This window comes from Patiria miniata, unplaced genomic scaffold (genome assembly GCF_015706575.1).
Source record: "Patiria miniata isolate m_02_andy unplaced genomic scaffold, ASM1570657v1 HiC_scaffold_30, whole genome shotgun sequence".
Taxonomy (NCBI): Eukaryota; Metazoa; Echinodermata; class Asteroidea; order Valvatida; family Asterinidae; genus Patiria; species Patiria miniata.
In genome coordinates, this window is record NW_024037070.1 from 10,304,160 (window position 1) to 10,318,762 (window position 14,603).

At 36.9% G+C, this 14,603-nt stretch overlaps 2 protein-coding genes and 1 pseudogene across 4 annotated transcripts in view; 1 reads left to right on the forward strand and 2 right to left on the reverse strand.

The window, feature by feature from the left end:
• LOC119739149 (CMP-N-acetylneuraminate-beta-galactosamide-alpha-2,3-sialyltransferase 2-like) overlaps positions 1-4,544 on the reverse strand; it is a 20,770-nt gene extending 16,226 nt beyond the window's left edge. For all 3 annotated transcript variants that reach the window (XM_038213980.1, XM_038213981.1, XM_038213979.1), the window contains exon 1: positions 4,504-4,544. The gene's annotated coding sequence lies outside the window, so the exon portion shown is untranslated. The remainder of the gene's footprint in view (positions 1-4,503) is intronic.
• Positions 4,545-4,614: 70 nt separating this feature from the next.
• LOC119739151 (trafficking protein particle complex subunit 2-like protein) lies at positions 4,615-7,353 on the forward strand. The gene is given in 6 exon segments (XM_038213982.1): positions 4,615-4,662; positions 5,260-5,281; positions 5,284-5,343; positions 5,346-5,518; positions 5,784-5,863; positions 6,311-7,353. Coding segments are annotated over 6 exon segments (411 nt in total). The 5' UTR covers positions 4,615-4,629; the 3' UTR covers positions 6,354-7,353.
• Positions 7,354-8,291: 938 nt separating this feature from the next.
• On the reverse strand, positions 8,292-13,985 carry LOC119739150 (annotated as a pseudogene).
• Between the last annotated feature and the right edge of the window lie 618 nt (positions 13,986-14,603).

The window sequence follows — 14,603 nt, forward strand, 5'->3', positions numbered from 1 at the left end:
GTACATTCTGCACAGTCCTACGTCCTACTAGACTCTAACCACAACTTTCACTTTCGCTTCACAATGTGGAGATTTCAATTTTTTGGCAAGTCAACCAGTACAAAACGACAAGCGACCCTGCTTACCTGTGATCTCCTACATAAACAAAGAAACCAACCCTCAAATACTGTCAGCTTCCAATACTAATGCACAAGCTGAGGGTGAAGTAACGGTCAGACGTTGAACTCTTCCAACTGTTTATTTATCTGAACAAAAATGGACGAGCTCAGTCACATTTTATACATCGTAATCTAAGTTGGTGGAGGCGGTTCATATTCTGCATGCCACAGCTCATACATATACATGACGTAGCTGATTGTACTACACATGTAATTCATTATGTTGAGCAGCTTTTTTTTTCACTAATGCACGTGTACAAAAAAGAAACAGGGAAAGTGTCTAGTAAAACATACATAGAGCACGTGCTTGTGAACGGCAGTTACAATGTACATGTACCAACTCAAGACTGATCTTCTTATTACATCAATTTATTTTAAAACCCCAACGTCAATCACCGAAATTTGAAGGAAGCTTTTTTTTAGAAACACACTCCACTCATCTCAAGTCACTGATATATACAAACATATAACTTGGTCTCTATAGGATCCCAGCTTTCATACCTCCATGCTTCAACGATTCCTTTAAGTCTACTCGATTATACTCCACTCCATACTGTACAGGTAACAACAGTATTATAAAACTATGATAAAATTATTATAAAATTTAACAAAATTATTTCAAAACTAAAACATTATTTTATGGGATTTCTTGGCAATTATGTGGTATAACATGAACAAATCACAAGTCTATTGGTGCAAATCTGGAAAGAAATATCAAAAAATTCTGTGAGTTCTAATACCTACCATTCACACATCCCAATGGTGACAACAAAGCAGACGTGTCTGTCACCTGTTTCAATCCATACCTGAGTTTCCGGCTCATTAGAGATATCCAATTGACAAGTGGACCATGAATACTAAACATGAAATACAAGGCCAAACTGCAGATGCACGTGTAACAAATGAGTGCTATATATTGATCCCGTTGGCCAATACAACAGACATCAACTCTTTTTTTTGTCTAAAGTAAAGCCAAAAACAGTCTGAATGACTTGAGTTGGTAGCTAATTTGGGAAAGCTGTTTGCATTTTACAAGGATAATAAAATGTTTTTCTCTCCCTTGTTTTGTATTGTGTCCTTTAAGCTCACTTTGCTAATTATGTGCAAAAAGTAAAATATTTACCCCATTTTAAAAGGAATACATGTATACAACATTTGCTTTTGCTGTAATTTCAGAAATGGATGTTTTTTTGGGGTTAATATTTTATAGAAAATACTGTTACACTGACTTGTTTAAAGTTTTGTGTCCATACATGTAGATGCTGGAAAAACCAAGAAAAACAATCATGTTCTTGTAGTCTGGTTCCCTGATTCAACTTAAGATGAAACAGAGCATTTATAGACTTCAGGGAATTGTAAGGTCAGGGAACCAGTCTAGCTGGCTTGTACCATTCATACAGGTATAATCAATTGTATACAGTTGCAAACTAAATATGAAAATTAGAGGCAGTAGTTGGAAAAAAAAACCCAGTTTTTTCCAAGGCTGGTCGGCCGACCATCGTTTGAAATTGATAAAAAATACCACTTTTCTTGAAAATGTCAGCACACCAGGTGCTGTGATTTTACAGGATGCTTTAGACTGTCATTCACTAACAATCTAGTAAGGTATTCCATACAAATTGGTAGTTTTAATTTTTGATGTTTGCAAATATTGTATATTCCCTTTAACTCTACAATATTACCTGTTTGTTAAATTATTCTCTTGTGTGCACATATCCATGAATATTTTTGGCTATCCTGTTCCAACTTATTTAAATGAAGTACCATAAAGACTATTTGATCTGATCCCAAGCTAATTAGCCTTGCTAAAGTGCAAATTGCAATTTCAATGACAGCATAGGCTATGTAAATGTATGCATCTTCCAAACCATAGATCAATTTAATACTTTCACTTTTTACCACCAAGTATTGATGCGCTGTGGCAGATAAACACATTCACATTTCAGTCTGTGCAAGTTTGGCAATTACTCAACTTTTGTTTCAGGACTGTACCGTATTTTGAAAGCCTCATTTTAGAATGAGGTTTTATATTTAATTACAGTTAAGAGAAGCAACATATTTTTTTTTATTGGTTCTTAAAGCCTTTTGGTACATTTCGCTATGTTTTCCTCAGACTTTTTAGAAAAAAGGAAATACAGTGAATTTTATTGCACATGTATAACAAACTGACAATGTTCTTGCCTTCTGACAGATGTTTTGGGTTTTATCGAAGTATTAATAGATGTTATCAAGCATTTCAACAACAGCAGCAGATGGCAAACTGCTTAGATAGAAATACATGCAAAATGAAGCAGCAAATTATGTACATGTACAGCATGCCTTTTTGTGCATTATGCATAGCATTTGTAAGTTTATAAATTGTAATTTTGTATACACACATCTTTCACCCTACTAGCTTTGAAGTGTGTTTTAGTCATTTTAATTATTCAGTAACAATTGATGTACAAAACGTCTCTTCATTGCATCCTTTATGGAACAAAAACAAGTTTCTCAAAACATTAATGTACATGAATGTAGCTCTGTATTACCAACTACAGCAACTATACTTGGGACAATACCAAATACAGTTGAGATATATATGTATGTATGGTATACATGTAACATATTGCATATTTACGCATTACACCACCCTGTATGCAACATTCCATTGAAAGTCGAAACTCATACTGATGTGACTTGTAAAGTTCTCTTCTGTATAAAAGCCAACACAGATTGAGATAGAGCACCTACAGCCAGAGTGAGCAGCACCTTTTGGTTTACGTTAAAGATGATACTAATTTAATAACAATTTGAATTGAGGATTCAACCAAGTTAAATTCTAGTTTGTTAATAATTGTGTTTTGTTTGTTCTTGTTTTTTTTTACGTTCAATTATCCCGAATGACCCGGCTTCAATTATCCCGAATGACCTGTGACCCATACCATTGTGCACATGCGCAGTTGAAATACCGAACTGGCTTATTCAATGGCCCGCAGCTTCCTTGGATGCTTGGATAGAGCTTTTCCTTCCTTCCTCCATGGTCATACCATGGAGCTATCAAGTATCATACACACGTGCATTTTCATTTTCAACCTGTCAAAATTGTACATGTGTTGTGCCCATTCTTGAAAATCACGCAATCTTAAGAATGTGCGCGCATTCTTAAGAAGAGTGCCCATTCTAGAACGAACGAGTTACAGACAGCGTTCTTAAGAATGGAGCGCTCATTCTTAAGATTGGGTGGGAATATCACGTGCACAATTTATGAATGTTGCCCAAATCTTAACAAACATTGCACGACATAATTATTTTAAATGAAATGTATAGCGGTTAAAAGGGGAACAATTTATATAAAGAGGAAAGAAAATGTTCTATGCTTCTGTACTCGTATAACTACGATAATTTGAATCAAATTAAACCTGTATTATTGCTTGCTTTTTTCTGCCCACTATGGGAAGTTTTGTAATAACGGAGAGACTGGGAACTAGTCTGGGAAGTGCTTTGTTTAGGCTAGACAAGTTACAAGTCCCTGTATGTATCATATGCATGCCACGAAAAAACAAACGATGTCCAGAAGCTGCCAAAAATGCTCTTTTGACTAGATAGAATCCAGCTCTGCTGCGACGTAATGGTGGGGTGTGAACATAAATTGGTGGGATAGCATTAGCACTATGGGATGTCGCAGTATTCATTCTCATTCTTCACATTCTTCATTCTTACGTTCCCCCCCCCCCCCCCCCCCCCCCTTTTTATTATCCCAAAAATCAGATTCTTTGCACTAGTATTATTATGTCTCTTATTTTTTCCCGGTCCCCCCCCCCCCATATCATACGCCTTTACTTATCATATCCACTCTACTTTTCAGCGCTTACTATAATTATTGAGAATCAGTGAACGAAGATGCAGCTAGACTTGCCAAGCGCAGCCGGTGCTCGGCATAAAGACCGTTATCTTGCCGCGCATGCATTCTTAGAATTTGCACTCATCTGGAAGAGTTTTTTTTGGCGAAGATTGCGCAAGGATCCAGCTGCACATTCTTAAGAATGTGCATGCACATTCTTAAGAATGCGTGATTTTCAGAATGGGCACAACATACCCATTCAACTACTGGCAGACTGGACATGCTGGATGAATCGAATCTAGCCCGACGGCGTCTGGCCGTACAGTACTATCGCAAGCTCTGTAGTAGCTTGCGATAGTACTGTACGGCCAGACGCAGTCGGGCTAAATCGAATCGTGCTTCGACTCTTTCCGAAATGACAGATCATTTAATCGCCTGTTCCTTTATTAGAAAATAATATTGTGTAACCATTAAGCATAAAAATATGAGTAAAATTCAGCGTAGAAATGGAAAACATTCACTTACATCAAGACGCGGTCTCGCGTCTCTCGCGCTCGCTCTCCTTCCTTCCGCCTCCGGTCTCACTTTTCTTGTTTTTTTTTTTCTTCAATGTAGTCACGAGAGGGCGCTATACACACACAAGGCTCAGAGATGGCTGTCTGTGTTGCGGTGATAGCTAAAGAGGTATGAAATCTTTCATTTTAACTCTAATGTCGTGTTTAAATATTTATTTCTCTTGTTGAAAGGGGTACTTTAGTGTTGAGTGTATGCCGTGTTGTGCTCAAAATATTGCGGGATTCCTTTGCAGCCGTGTCAAAACGGTGTTTATGTAAATATGTTACATTCATTCAAAGGCAAAGGCTACATTAAAAAAAGAAGAGGGCGCTGTTCATTTGAGGAACTTGTGATCAAAATTTGCTGTTTTCGGCTCATTTTAGTGTTCTATATAAATTAAAATAAAATATCAGAATTTTTGAAGTAAAGATTACTGACCGTGCTACCTTGGACTCAAACGTAACATTGGCGCTGCCAATAATTTCCCATTTGCCAAGTGTATGCTCAAAACGATTGCTAATTTTGGCAAGGTTTGCTAGTACTAGTGGAACGTACCCCTAGTTGCACTAGTACTAGCCATTTTTGGACTCCTTTATCACCAAACTACATTTTCCTAACATAAATCTTGAAGTAAAATGTCTTGAAGTAAAACGTTGTAGTTGTTATTATTATTATTTCTGTGCAGTAGTGCAATTCTTATTTCACACCAAACTTTTGCTTTCACAGAACTACCCATTGTACATCACCACAATCCGACAGAAAATGAACTCAAGTTCCACTACACCGTCCACACATGTCTGGATGTCATTGAGGAAAGGTGTCAGCCGTTGGCAAGAGTGTGAACGACCCTAGAGAGCTGTACCTGGGGCTGTTGTACCCAACAGAGGACTACAAAGTCTATGGATACGTCACAAACACCAAGGTCAAGTTTGTCATCGTTGTGGAGTCGTCCAATATGCAACTCAGAGACAACGAGATACGAAATGTGAGTCTCTGGGATTTTTTGTAAACCTTTGTTTTGTCTCGCGCATTAGATTCATCCTGGCTCTAGAATTTCCAAGCGAAGGTATCTTTCCGATTTGGGAGATTCAGAAAGACCTATCCAATGAGACTTTTTGTCAATTTGGAATTTCCTATCATTTACCATTTGGTTATGTTTAGAAGTTAACTAAGCTGGGCCAAATTTTTGTGTCGTCTTTACTGGGGTTTCACATTTAACTTATTTTGCTTTTCTTTGACTTTTCTTGAAGATGTTTAAGACGCTACATAATGCTTATGTGGACATGCTGTGCAATCCTTTCTACACACCAGGAGAAAATATAAAATCAAAGTGAGTACAAACGATCATTTGTCAAGTCTTTTTTGCAATATTTGAGATTGAAACAAGATTTGATTTGTGTCTAGAACGCCAAACTGATCTCTCCACCCTTGTTTTGGAGGTTGTGCAAGTTGCAAGTGGTCCATTGCTCATTATAATAAGATTTGTTTTATCTTTTGCCTCATCTCTTAGTTGTAAAAAGTTTACTTGTGGCGTTTGGCACCAAACTGTTTTCTGAAGCAGGACAGTGAAAGCCACTGCATGATAATTTTGAACCTTTTTTTTAAATATGGCATTTTTTTTTATTAGCTGCAAAAAGTTTACAGATCACTGTGGAAATGTCTGCATCACACAGTGAAGAGAAAATGCTAAGCCCCTAGTTGTCATCAAATGTTTCTTTTCTAATACAAATACTGACCTTATCATTGCTGAATTTCCTTTGATTATTTTTCTGTGCAGGACTTTTGACAACACAGTGATGCAGATGATGGTGCAAGACTGAAGTTTTTCAATTCCAGAATAATATTCCATAGTTATTTATACAAAAAAAACGAATGGTGAAGATACAGCTGGAAATTAAACCCTGCCTGTTTTTTTTTTGGGGGGGGGAGAGATTTGATTTGTCTATGGGCAGATGAAAGCATATGGGAATTTGGTCTAACTGGGAACACCCAAAAAGGTACAGCTCTTTCAAGCAGAGGACAAACAGGAAAATGCTTGTTTCCACCAGGAGCAAAGCGTACCAAAAGAAACAAAAACAGACTGAACTGCCATGTACTTTAATCAGTTTTACACAAAACTTGCGTTAAAGGGAGATATGATGGACAGTTTTATCGGGAAACTATATTTTAACAAAAAAAAAAAAAGAACAAGTGATGATACTGAAGCAATCCCTAAACACGTGATTACTTCGGGACCAGCAAATCTCGTCCCAGCTGGACGGTTACGACATCGTGTCTCCCCAGACTACAGTCGTATAAAACACATCACACAAAAGGGACACAAATGCAGACCAAGTTTTTTAACAGGAATTTATTAGTCATCTTTTCGCCAAAAAAAAAAACCAGTAGATCAGAATCAGTTTCTAGCCTAGTGTATTTCAGAGTAAAAAGTAAAAATTGCTACCTAAAGCCTAACTCTGGGAATTCCCCTATTCCATATACATGTATTATCTTAACCCCACCCCCCATTAGACAAATATGCATACATTGACTTTAAACTTGAAATTTTGTTTTTAAAACCGGAGGTCAGACTGATATTGATATTTAAAAGAGAAATTTTAAAATGTTCAGCTTAACATTGTACATATGTAACCAAAAAATAAATAAAAAGAAAACAGTATAAGAAGGCCTTAAACGATTATTTTTGTGTGATTTGTACTTAATAGTCTAAGTATTAGTAGCTATTATAGTTGCCTCCAAAACAAAACAAAAAGCCTGCTCTAGCATCCTGGCCAATAGGTGGAAAATTGTACCAATTTTTAAGAATTTTGTTGGAGGATAAACATGTAGTTTTGCCAACAATGGTTTCTGTAGGGCCATAAACCTGTGGATAGACGCTATAATTGTTTTTTACAGAGTGATGATAAAATTCTGGGACACTGATCTCAACATTTTAAAGAAAGGCACATCAACACCAAAAATTCTCAAAGGGATCCTTGTGATCCGCAATTCCTTGCATGAGTTTAGTTCTCAAATAATTTTGAAGAAACTGTGGCTTTTGGAGCCTGTTATTTAAAGGCACAAATCTAAATTTCCAAAGCTGTGAAATGTATTTAGTCATCAGAATATGAATACTATCTTTTAGTACAATCACAAGGAAATTGTTTACATCATTGCAATGCATTGTCCATAGAAAATAACCAGATTGATGAAAAAAAAGGTTGATTTTTATTTTTGGTAATTTTTTTTTGGGGGGGGGGGGTTAAGAAATAGCAATCTGTATCTAGGATTTGTCAGCTTTCTTCGATGTCCTCATAATTATATAAAGCAAGATGTAACCCTAAAAAAATCTTAAAATGATACAAATTTGCGTTCTGGTGCAAATGAAAAGCAAGAGAAAAATTCTGAAATCAAGTTTTGTGTGATTGCCATTTACGTAAAATCAGTAGTGTATACACGTGGACATTGAGATGTTTTATTCATCCCCGTTTGCCCAAATTCACAGACTTCCCAGTGTCCTAGTTACCTCCATTGAAGGCCAACTAAACTTGGACACACTTTTAGCCTACTACTTTTTACTATTTATTTTTACTAAATGAGAAAATGGCATTGCAAAAAGGGACCGACGCACGACACAGTGGCTCTCCATGCTTGGCATTATTCCATTTACCCCAGACTTCTACGATACTGAAGAGTCCAACCACCTCACAGCTTTTTGCCAAACCAACCTCCATATTTTGTAATATGTTTTTTTTCCCAAACAGCCAAACCCGCACAGCCCCCCCCCCCCCCCCCCCCCCACCGCCTAAAAAAACCCACATTTTTTTTTATATCGGAAAGTGCTCTACCACTGCAGTAACATTATGCAATTCATACATTCAATTTTCTCAGTAAGGGAATACCTGGTGTAGCGTCTTGGTCTGTTGAGAAAAGAGAGAGAGATTTAGTGTTAGGTCGAGTCACATGACACTTTTTATGGGAATATGTGTGCACACACTGCATATGGCCAGATCACACTGCATACAGCTTGTGTGACAATCAGCAACAGTCTCATTATTTTAGAAGGTTTAACTACATTTCACCTGCAATGGCACCTGTTCTTACTTAGCTCAGACATCGGCAAATTTGAAAGAAATTCAAGTTACCCCGGATTTAATACCATAATTGTACATTTTCACCACTGACATCTTGTTCAGCATAAATCTTCAAGCGATTATTTGTGAAATTATGTTCGGAGGCTAGACAATTGTATACACATGTCAGACTGGTAATGGTGTTTTAAAAGGTAAAGCCACACTTTGTATTGAGCGTTGAGAGATTACTTTTGCTCCTGTGATGTCACTGTCAAAACACGAAGAGCTGTTGGTTACACGTTTACAGTGCTGTGTCTCTTGACAAATATTATTATTGCACGGTGCAACTGCAAACTCATTCTAATATAGAGACTCCACCTCGTACAGTCTAAAATCAAATTGCTAAATCACCGTCTTGCATCCAGGAGAGGACTGTCAGTCACTTACCACTTGTGAATCTTATCTGCCACCACTCACAGGATTTCATGACGAGAACAGCTGGACCTACATTTGGCTTTTCTTTTAATCTTTTCTTTTTTTTCTCTCTTTTCTTTTTTCATTCTTTTTCATTTTTTTTTAAATCTTTTTTTTACTTCTTTTTTATTTTTTTATTTTTTATTTCTATTTTTTTTATTTTTTTTATTTTTTATGTTTTTTTATTGTTTACTTTTTAAATAAATACCTTGGTGCAAAAAAAGAATAAGAAATTTTGATTAAAACACAAATAAAGCACACACAAACACTCTTGACAGATTAGCTACTTAATACAAACCAATAAACAGAAAATATGTCTGTATAAAAATCTGCAGCCCTGGAGCTACCCTTTTTTTCGTTGATTTCTCAACCCCCCCCCCCCCCCAAAAAAAAAAGAAATCCACCAAAATTCACAAATTCTTGGGCAGTTGTGTCTGATGTATTTAAAAACTTGATACAACCAGACACAACTTGAGTAACTTGACACAACACAGCCTTTGATTGCCTGATTTTGTCAAGCGCCAGAAATTGCCAGTGTTTTTAATACAGCCCTGTGATGGATTTCTGTATAGTCAGAAATAAATTCCACTAAAATGGGCTACTGAAGTGACCTGTGTCCTGATCCAACTATCCTATTCAACATGTTCAAGTGACGATCCAGACCTGATGATGAAATGATTGGATCATGTTTTTGAGACTTTCTTTTCGAGCTTACATTGGGTCCTTTCACAAAAGTTGCTGCATCCATTTCATGGTAAATACTGGCAATTAACCTTTACCATGTTTACACCAAAATTTCTTTTATTTCAGGTACAGTTTATCGCTGAAAAATCTGCAGTTTATGGACTAAAAAAGGGTAGCAACACTTCAGCTTGATATCAAAGATTTTTTTTCTTAAATGAAATACACATTCATGTTTATTGACCCAAAAAATGCACCATTTCTAAATTCAATTTTGCAAAAGTAAATTAAGAAGCATTAAAAAGTTATTGGTATGTTCTTTCAATCGAACAGCCCATAAAATGTGCTTGATGAAACACGAAGAAAATGGAATCGTTTGAAGAGAAACACAGAGTATGGCAAGTAACATCTCATGAGGAACACAAAGTCATTTTTTTCCAAGAAAATTTTTTTTTCTGACTTCTGATGTACTTATGCATTGTAGTAACTGTTTTGTGCTACATGTAGCTTTTATGGATTGATAACTTATAATAATAATAATAATAATAAATCTAATTGTTATAATTGTGTCATTACCTGTATCTTCTTGGCCTGTAGCCACCGTAGACGTTGGCATAGGGACTGTAACCACGGTAAGCTGACCTCCCGGTAGCGCGGAATCGAGCCCGGCCTGGGCGGTCTGTCGTAGAGATACCAGGACGATTGGTGCGTTTAGCGCTCACCTGGTGTGCAAAGGAGGAACGTTTAGACAATTAACACACAAGGATTTTTTTTTCGATTATTTACACTGACCTCTTTTGTTCCCTATTGTTTTTGCTGAAGCAGGTGCCTTTTGAATAAGCCTCAAGTCATTTCACAAATTGATATGGACTCTGTGTACAAATTAAAGATTTAAAGCCTCCGTAATGAACAAAATAATACCAGCTCTTTTCTAACTTCTGTGTACGTACATATAATGAATATTAGACGGTTTGTCTTGAACAAATGAGCCCAATCAGGAATTCTTTTAGCAATGCTTAACGTGTTGAATTGTTGTGAAGATGGGTTGCATACCTTGATCTGCCTTCCTTTGAATAGGGATTCATTGAGCGCTAGAGCAGGCTCCACCATATCCTTGTCGGAAAATTCAACATAGGCAAACCTGCAAAACAACATTGTTTCACATATAACACTTAAGATTCAAGCAAGTATACATGTACGTACTTACTTCAAACATTGAATGGATAGATTTGTTTCTGGTAAAAGGCTTGACTTCAAGATGGAATTTTGAATCAGGGTGATAAAAAATTGTATATTGACATGTTTACCAACATTTTTATCTTAATGCAGGGCATGAGGTCATTAATTCCAGTTCCACCTGATTTTTTTTCCGCAAAAGATCTCAGTGAGGTGAAAAGCCAATATTCAAATCTAGACTTGGCCTCCTTTTATCTATGACTGAAGTCAAACTCTTGGAGTTAAACCTTGCCAAGATCAGCCTGATCTAAAGTCTACACAAAGCTAAAACTCATAAGTTAAGCAAGGTATGTGCATGCAAAACCTATAGATCATTCTTCAACGCAATCATGCTGAATTTGGCATCATCAAATAACAATTGTTTTTCTTTTGATTTTCTTAATCTGCAGTCTGTACAATAAAAAAATCATCTTGTGTCCTTATGACTAAATCATGTTGCAAGTTTAATCCCCTGGGTAGCACTGCCGAAGTTCCCAAGACTTGATTTGATTAATCTTGTTGATTGTGACGATTAGTCCACGGCGGAATAAAATCCAAATTCAGTCTTGGACCTGGAATAACTTGGAGATGGGTTCGGGTCTAATCTAACTTACCCTTTGGGATGACCAGTGAATTTATCACACAGGATTGTGACTCTGTTGATAGACCCACAGCCGTGAAAATGTTCCTCTAATTCTTCTGCAGTTGTTGAATAATCAACCTGTAAAAAAAAAAAAGATTAGAGTAAAATGTCCGCCAATTCTAGTCTCGCTGATTTGGGAACAAAATATATGCCATTTTGGAAAACAAGTACAGTGATTTCTAAAAATATTTATATTTGGGGAGGACTTTTTGACTACCATCTAAATTTTCAAAGTACATGTATATGTATTTGTACTTTTTTCAATTTTCATTATTATTCCATAACCCCTTGAAAATAACATTCACAGTCCCGGCCTACCCTTGTCAATTTGGTACACTGCATCAATACATTCCAGTCCTTAAAGGTGTAGTCCATCATTTGTAATTTGTGCATTTTGTTCGTTTGAAGCAACAAAAGAGTTCAAAATCTAATGAAGGATACTGAGCAACTAACCTGATGAAGTTTCAGCTAAGCTTCAGCTGTACATTCCGAGAAAAAACAGCATTCTAAGATCTCAATTTCAAATTAAAAGTTGCTGAATCATGTTTTGAATTGTTTTGAATTGCAACTATACGCGACGTCGCGCACTGATCCGACGAATTATAACAACCGCCGCGCGCGTGTGCGTCGTTCGAATACTTGTGCGCGCTGCGCTGAATAACAAACGAACTACTAATTTAAATTTTCCTACGGTGCTTCTTAAGAATCACCGTTGGAACTGCCTTCTTTCGTTGATTACTTCAAAATGACAGCTTCCCAGAAAGAATAATTTCACAGGGAGTTTAGTCTCCTTACTATCTTTCAACCAAGTTAGTTTTTTCAACATAATTACGCCAGTTACTTTTCGGATGGCTGCAAATGATGGACTCTACCTTTAAATTACAATAGTACACATTGATAACGTCTAAAGAAATGGGTAGGAATCAGTGTAATGTTTTCATCCCTCCACTTCCTGACAACCATGGAGTTTCATGAAGGATGGTAAAGTTTGTACAGTGAGTGTGATCAACAAATACAGGTTGCCATTAAGCAGTTACCACTGTGAAGACATATATTCTTTTCACAGTAAATCCGTGTTCATAAAATGAGTCTAAGCTTTCCAATTTCTTACATTTCCCACATAAACCGATCTGTTATCCACCTCCTGTTTGTCCTCTAGAGAGAGAGGCGCGGCCGGTCCAGCAGGAGGCGGTGAGCTCATGTTCATCTGCTTCTCCACACTTCGCTCTGCATCTCCTTGAGTTTCTCAGCTTCTTCTTCCATCTCCCGGACGCGGGCTTTGATGGCTTCAAGTTCCTGCAGGAGAACACCAGGAAGTCAAGGATTGCTCATCAATTTGTCACCAAAAGGGACTATTGACCAATCACCATTTGCCAGTTAGCCACACCCCTCAGACATGGATTTTTGTACATTAAGTTTTGTTTGTCTCAAATTTTGCGCGTTGTGTCCACTTGTTTATCAAGTAATTGGACAAAACTACACTAGCGGTAGGTTAATTCTCTGAGCTTTTCAATATGTCTACATTGGTGTTGCAATATGGTTGCAATGAAACAAATGCACGAGTGTCAAACAATGAGAATGTGGTTAGTGTTGGCCGCAATCTTGTTTACGTGAAGCTAGCCCTACTTCGCATGCATGGCATGTGTTAAGTGTACAGTGCCAATTCAAACAAGATGGCGACCTACACTAGCTCGACAAACTCGTCGTACGTTTCGCGTTGAAAAAAAAAATTGAAATAATTTTAACTTTCTATTCTAATATATACTGAAGGTATTCTTTGTCGCTGTTTCTACCATATAAGTCCATGTAGGCCTATAAAGTATTTTAATGTTCTTATACAAAATTTGTTAACGCTGGGTTGACGACCCTTGACATATTTTTAGTAGGACCAGGACTCCATCATGCCCATTGCATCTTCAATCACGTCACACAATGCACAAACATGACTAGCCCTACAGCATGAAACAACGAACATACAACATGATCAATGTCGATGAGTGACGAATACCGTTGCATTGGCACTGATTGGCATTAACAATGACAAACCGAGCACATTAAATGTTTCACTTACAGCATCTTCAACACCCGTTTCATCTCCGCCCGGTGACTGAAACCCTGGCATGCCTGGAGAAGTTTCTTCATCAGGTCCAGCAAGTAACGCATCTTCGGTTTGGTCGTCAAGATAATCTGCCATCTTAAAACGGATCAGGATTTTGAAACCCCTCAATTTTTCCCAAATACAGTTTCAATGTTAATCAAATTGGGTGGAAAATGGTCTCAAATAATGTTTCTTGCAGAAAGTGTTACCAAATTGGCATACTTACGTTTGCTTTTTATGATGTTGCTGGATTGAATAATCCAACAAACGCGTCAAGTAACTGCTTGTGAAGTTAGTTCTGATCTACCGGGCACATTAAACAATTTCGGACAATTGAGGGCGCTAAAGCGTAGTCACAGAGCCGAGGCGGCCTAAAGGGTCAAACAATGTTTACATAATACATTTTAGAAGCATACAACACAAAAAAACTACTACGTACCATACATAAAATGAAGACATATACCAAGAATTTGACCATTCTGGAACTAAGATTAAGTGACCACATTATGCAGACTCACTGTTACTTGTCTCAAAACTTAATTTAATGGCGAGAGTAGAAGTGAGTGGGATAGACTGGTTTCAAGTGGTTGGTTTTTTTTCACAAATATTTCAGTGTTTTAACTTTATTTTCGGAGAAAGTCAAACATCCTTGATTATGCACAATAACTTGAATGATAATGATTCATAAATTGCTGAAGCATGGGCAAGAAATTATCCATTATTAAACAAACACATTGGTCTTTGGGTTTATGTCCTTTGCGCTTTTATTTAATATTTACAATTCAGAAACAAAGAATATCTGAATAAAGTAATATCTGAATAAGTATCTTCAAATTAACATCCATTTATAAAGATCACATAACTATCACGAAGCATTGAAAGTCTTTAGCAAGAAAACTATACATAA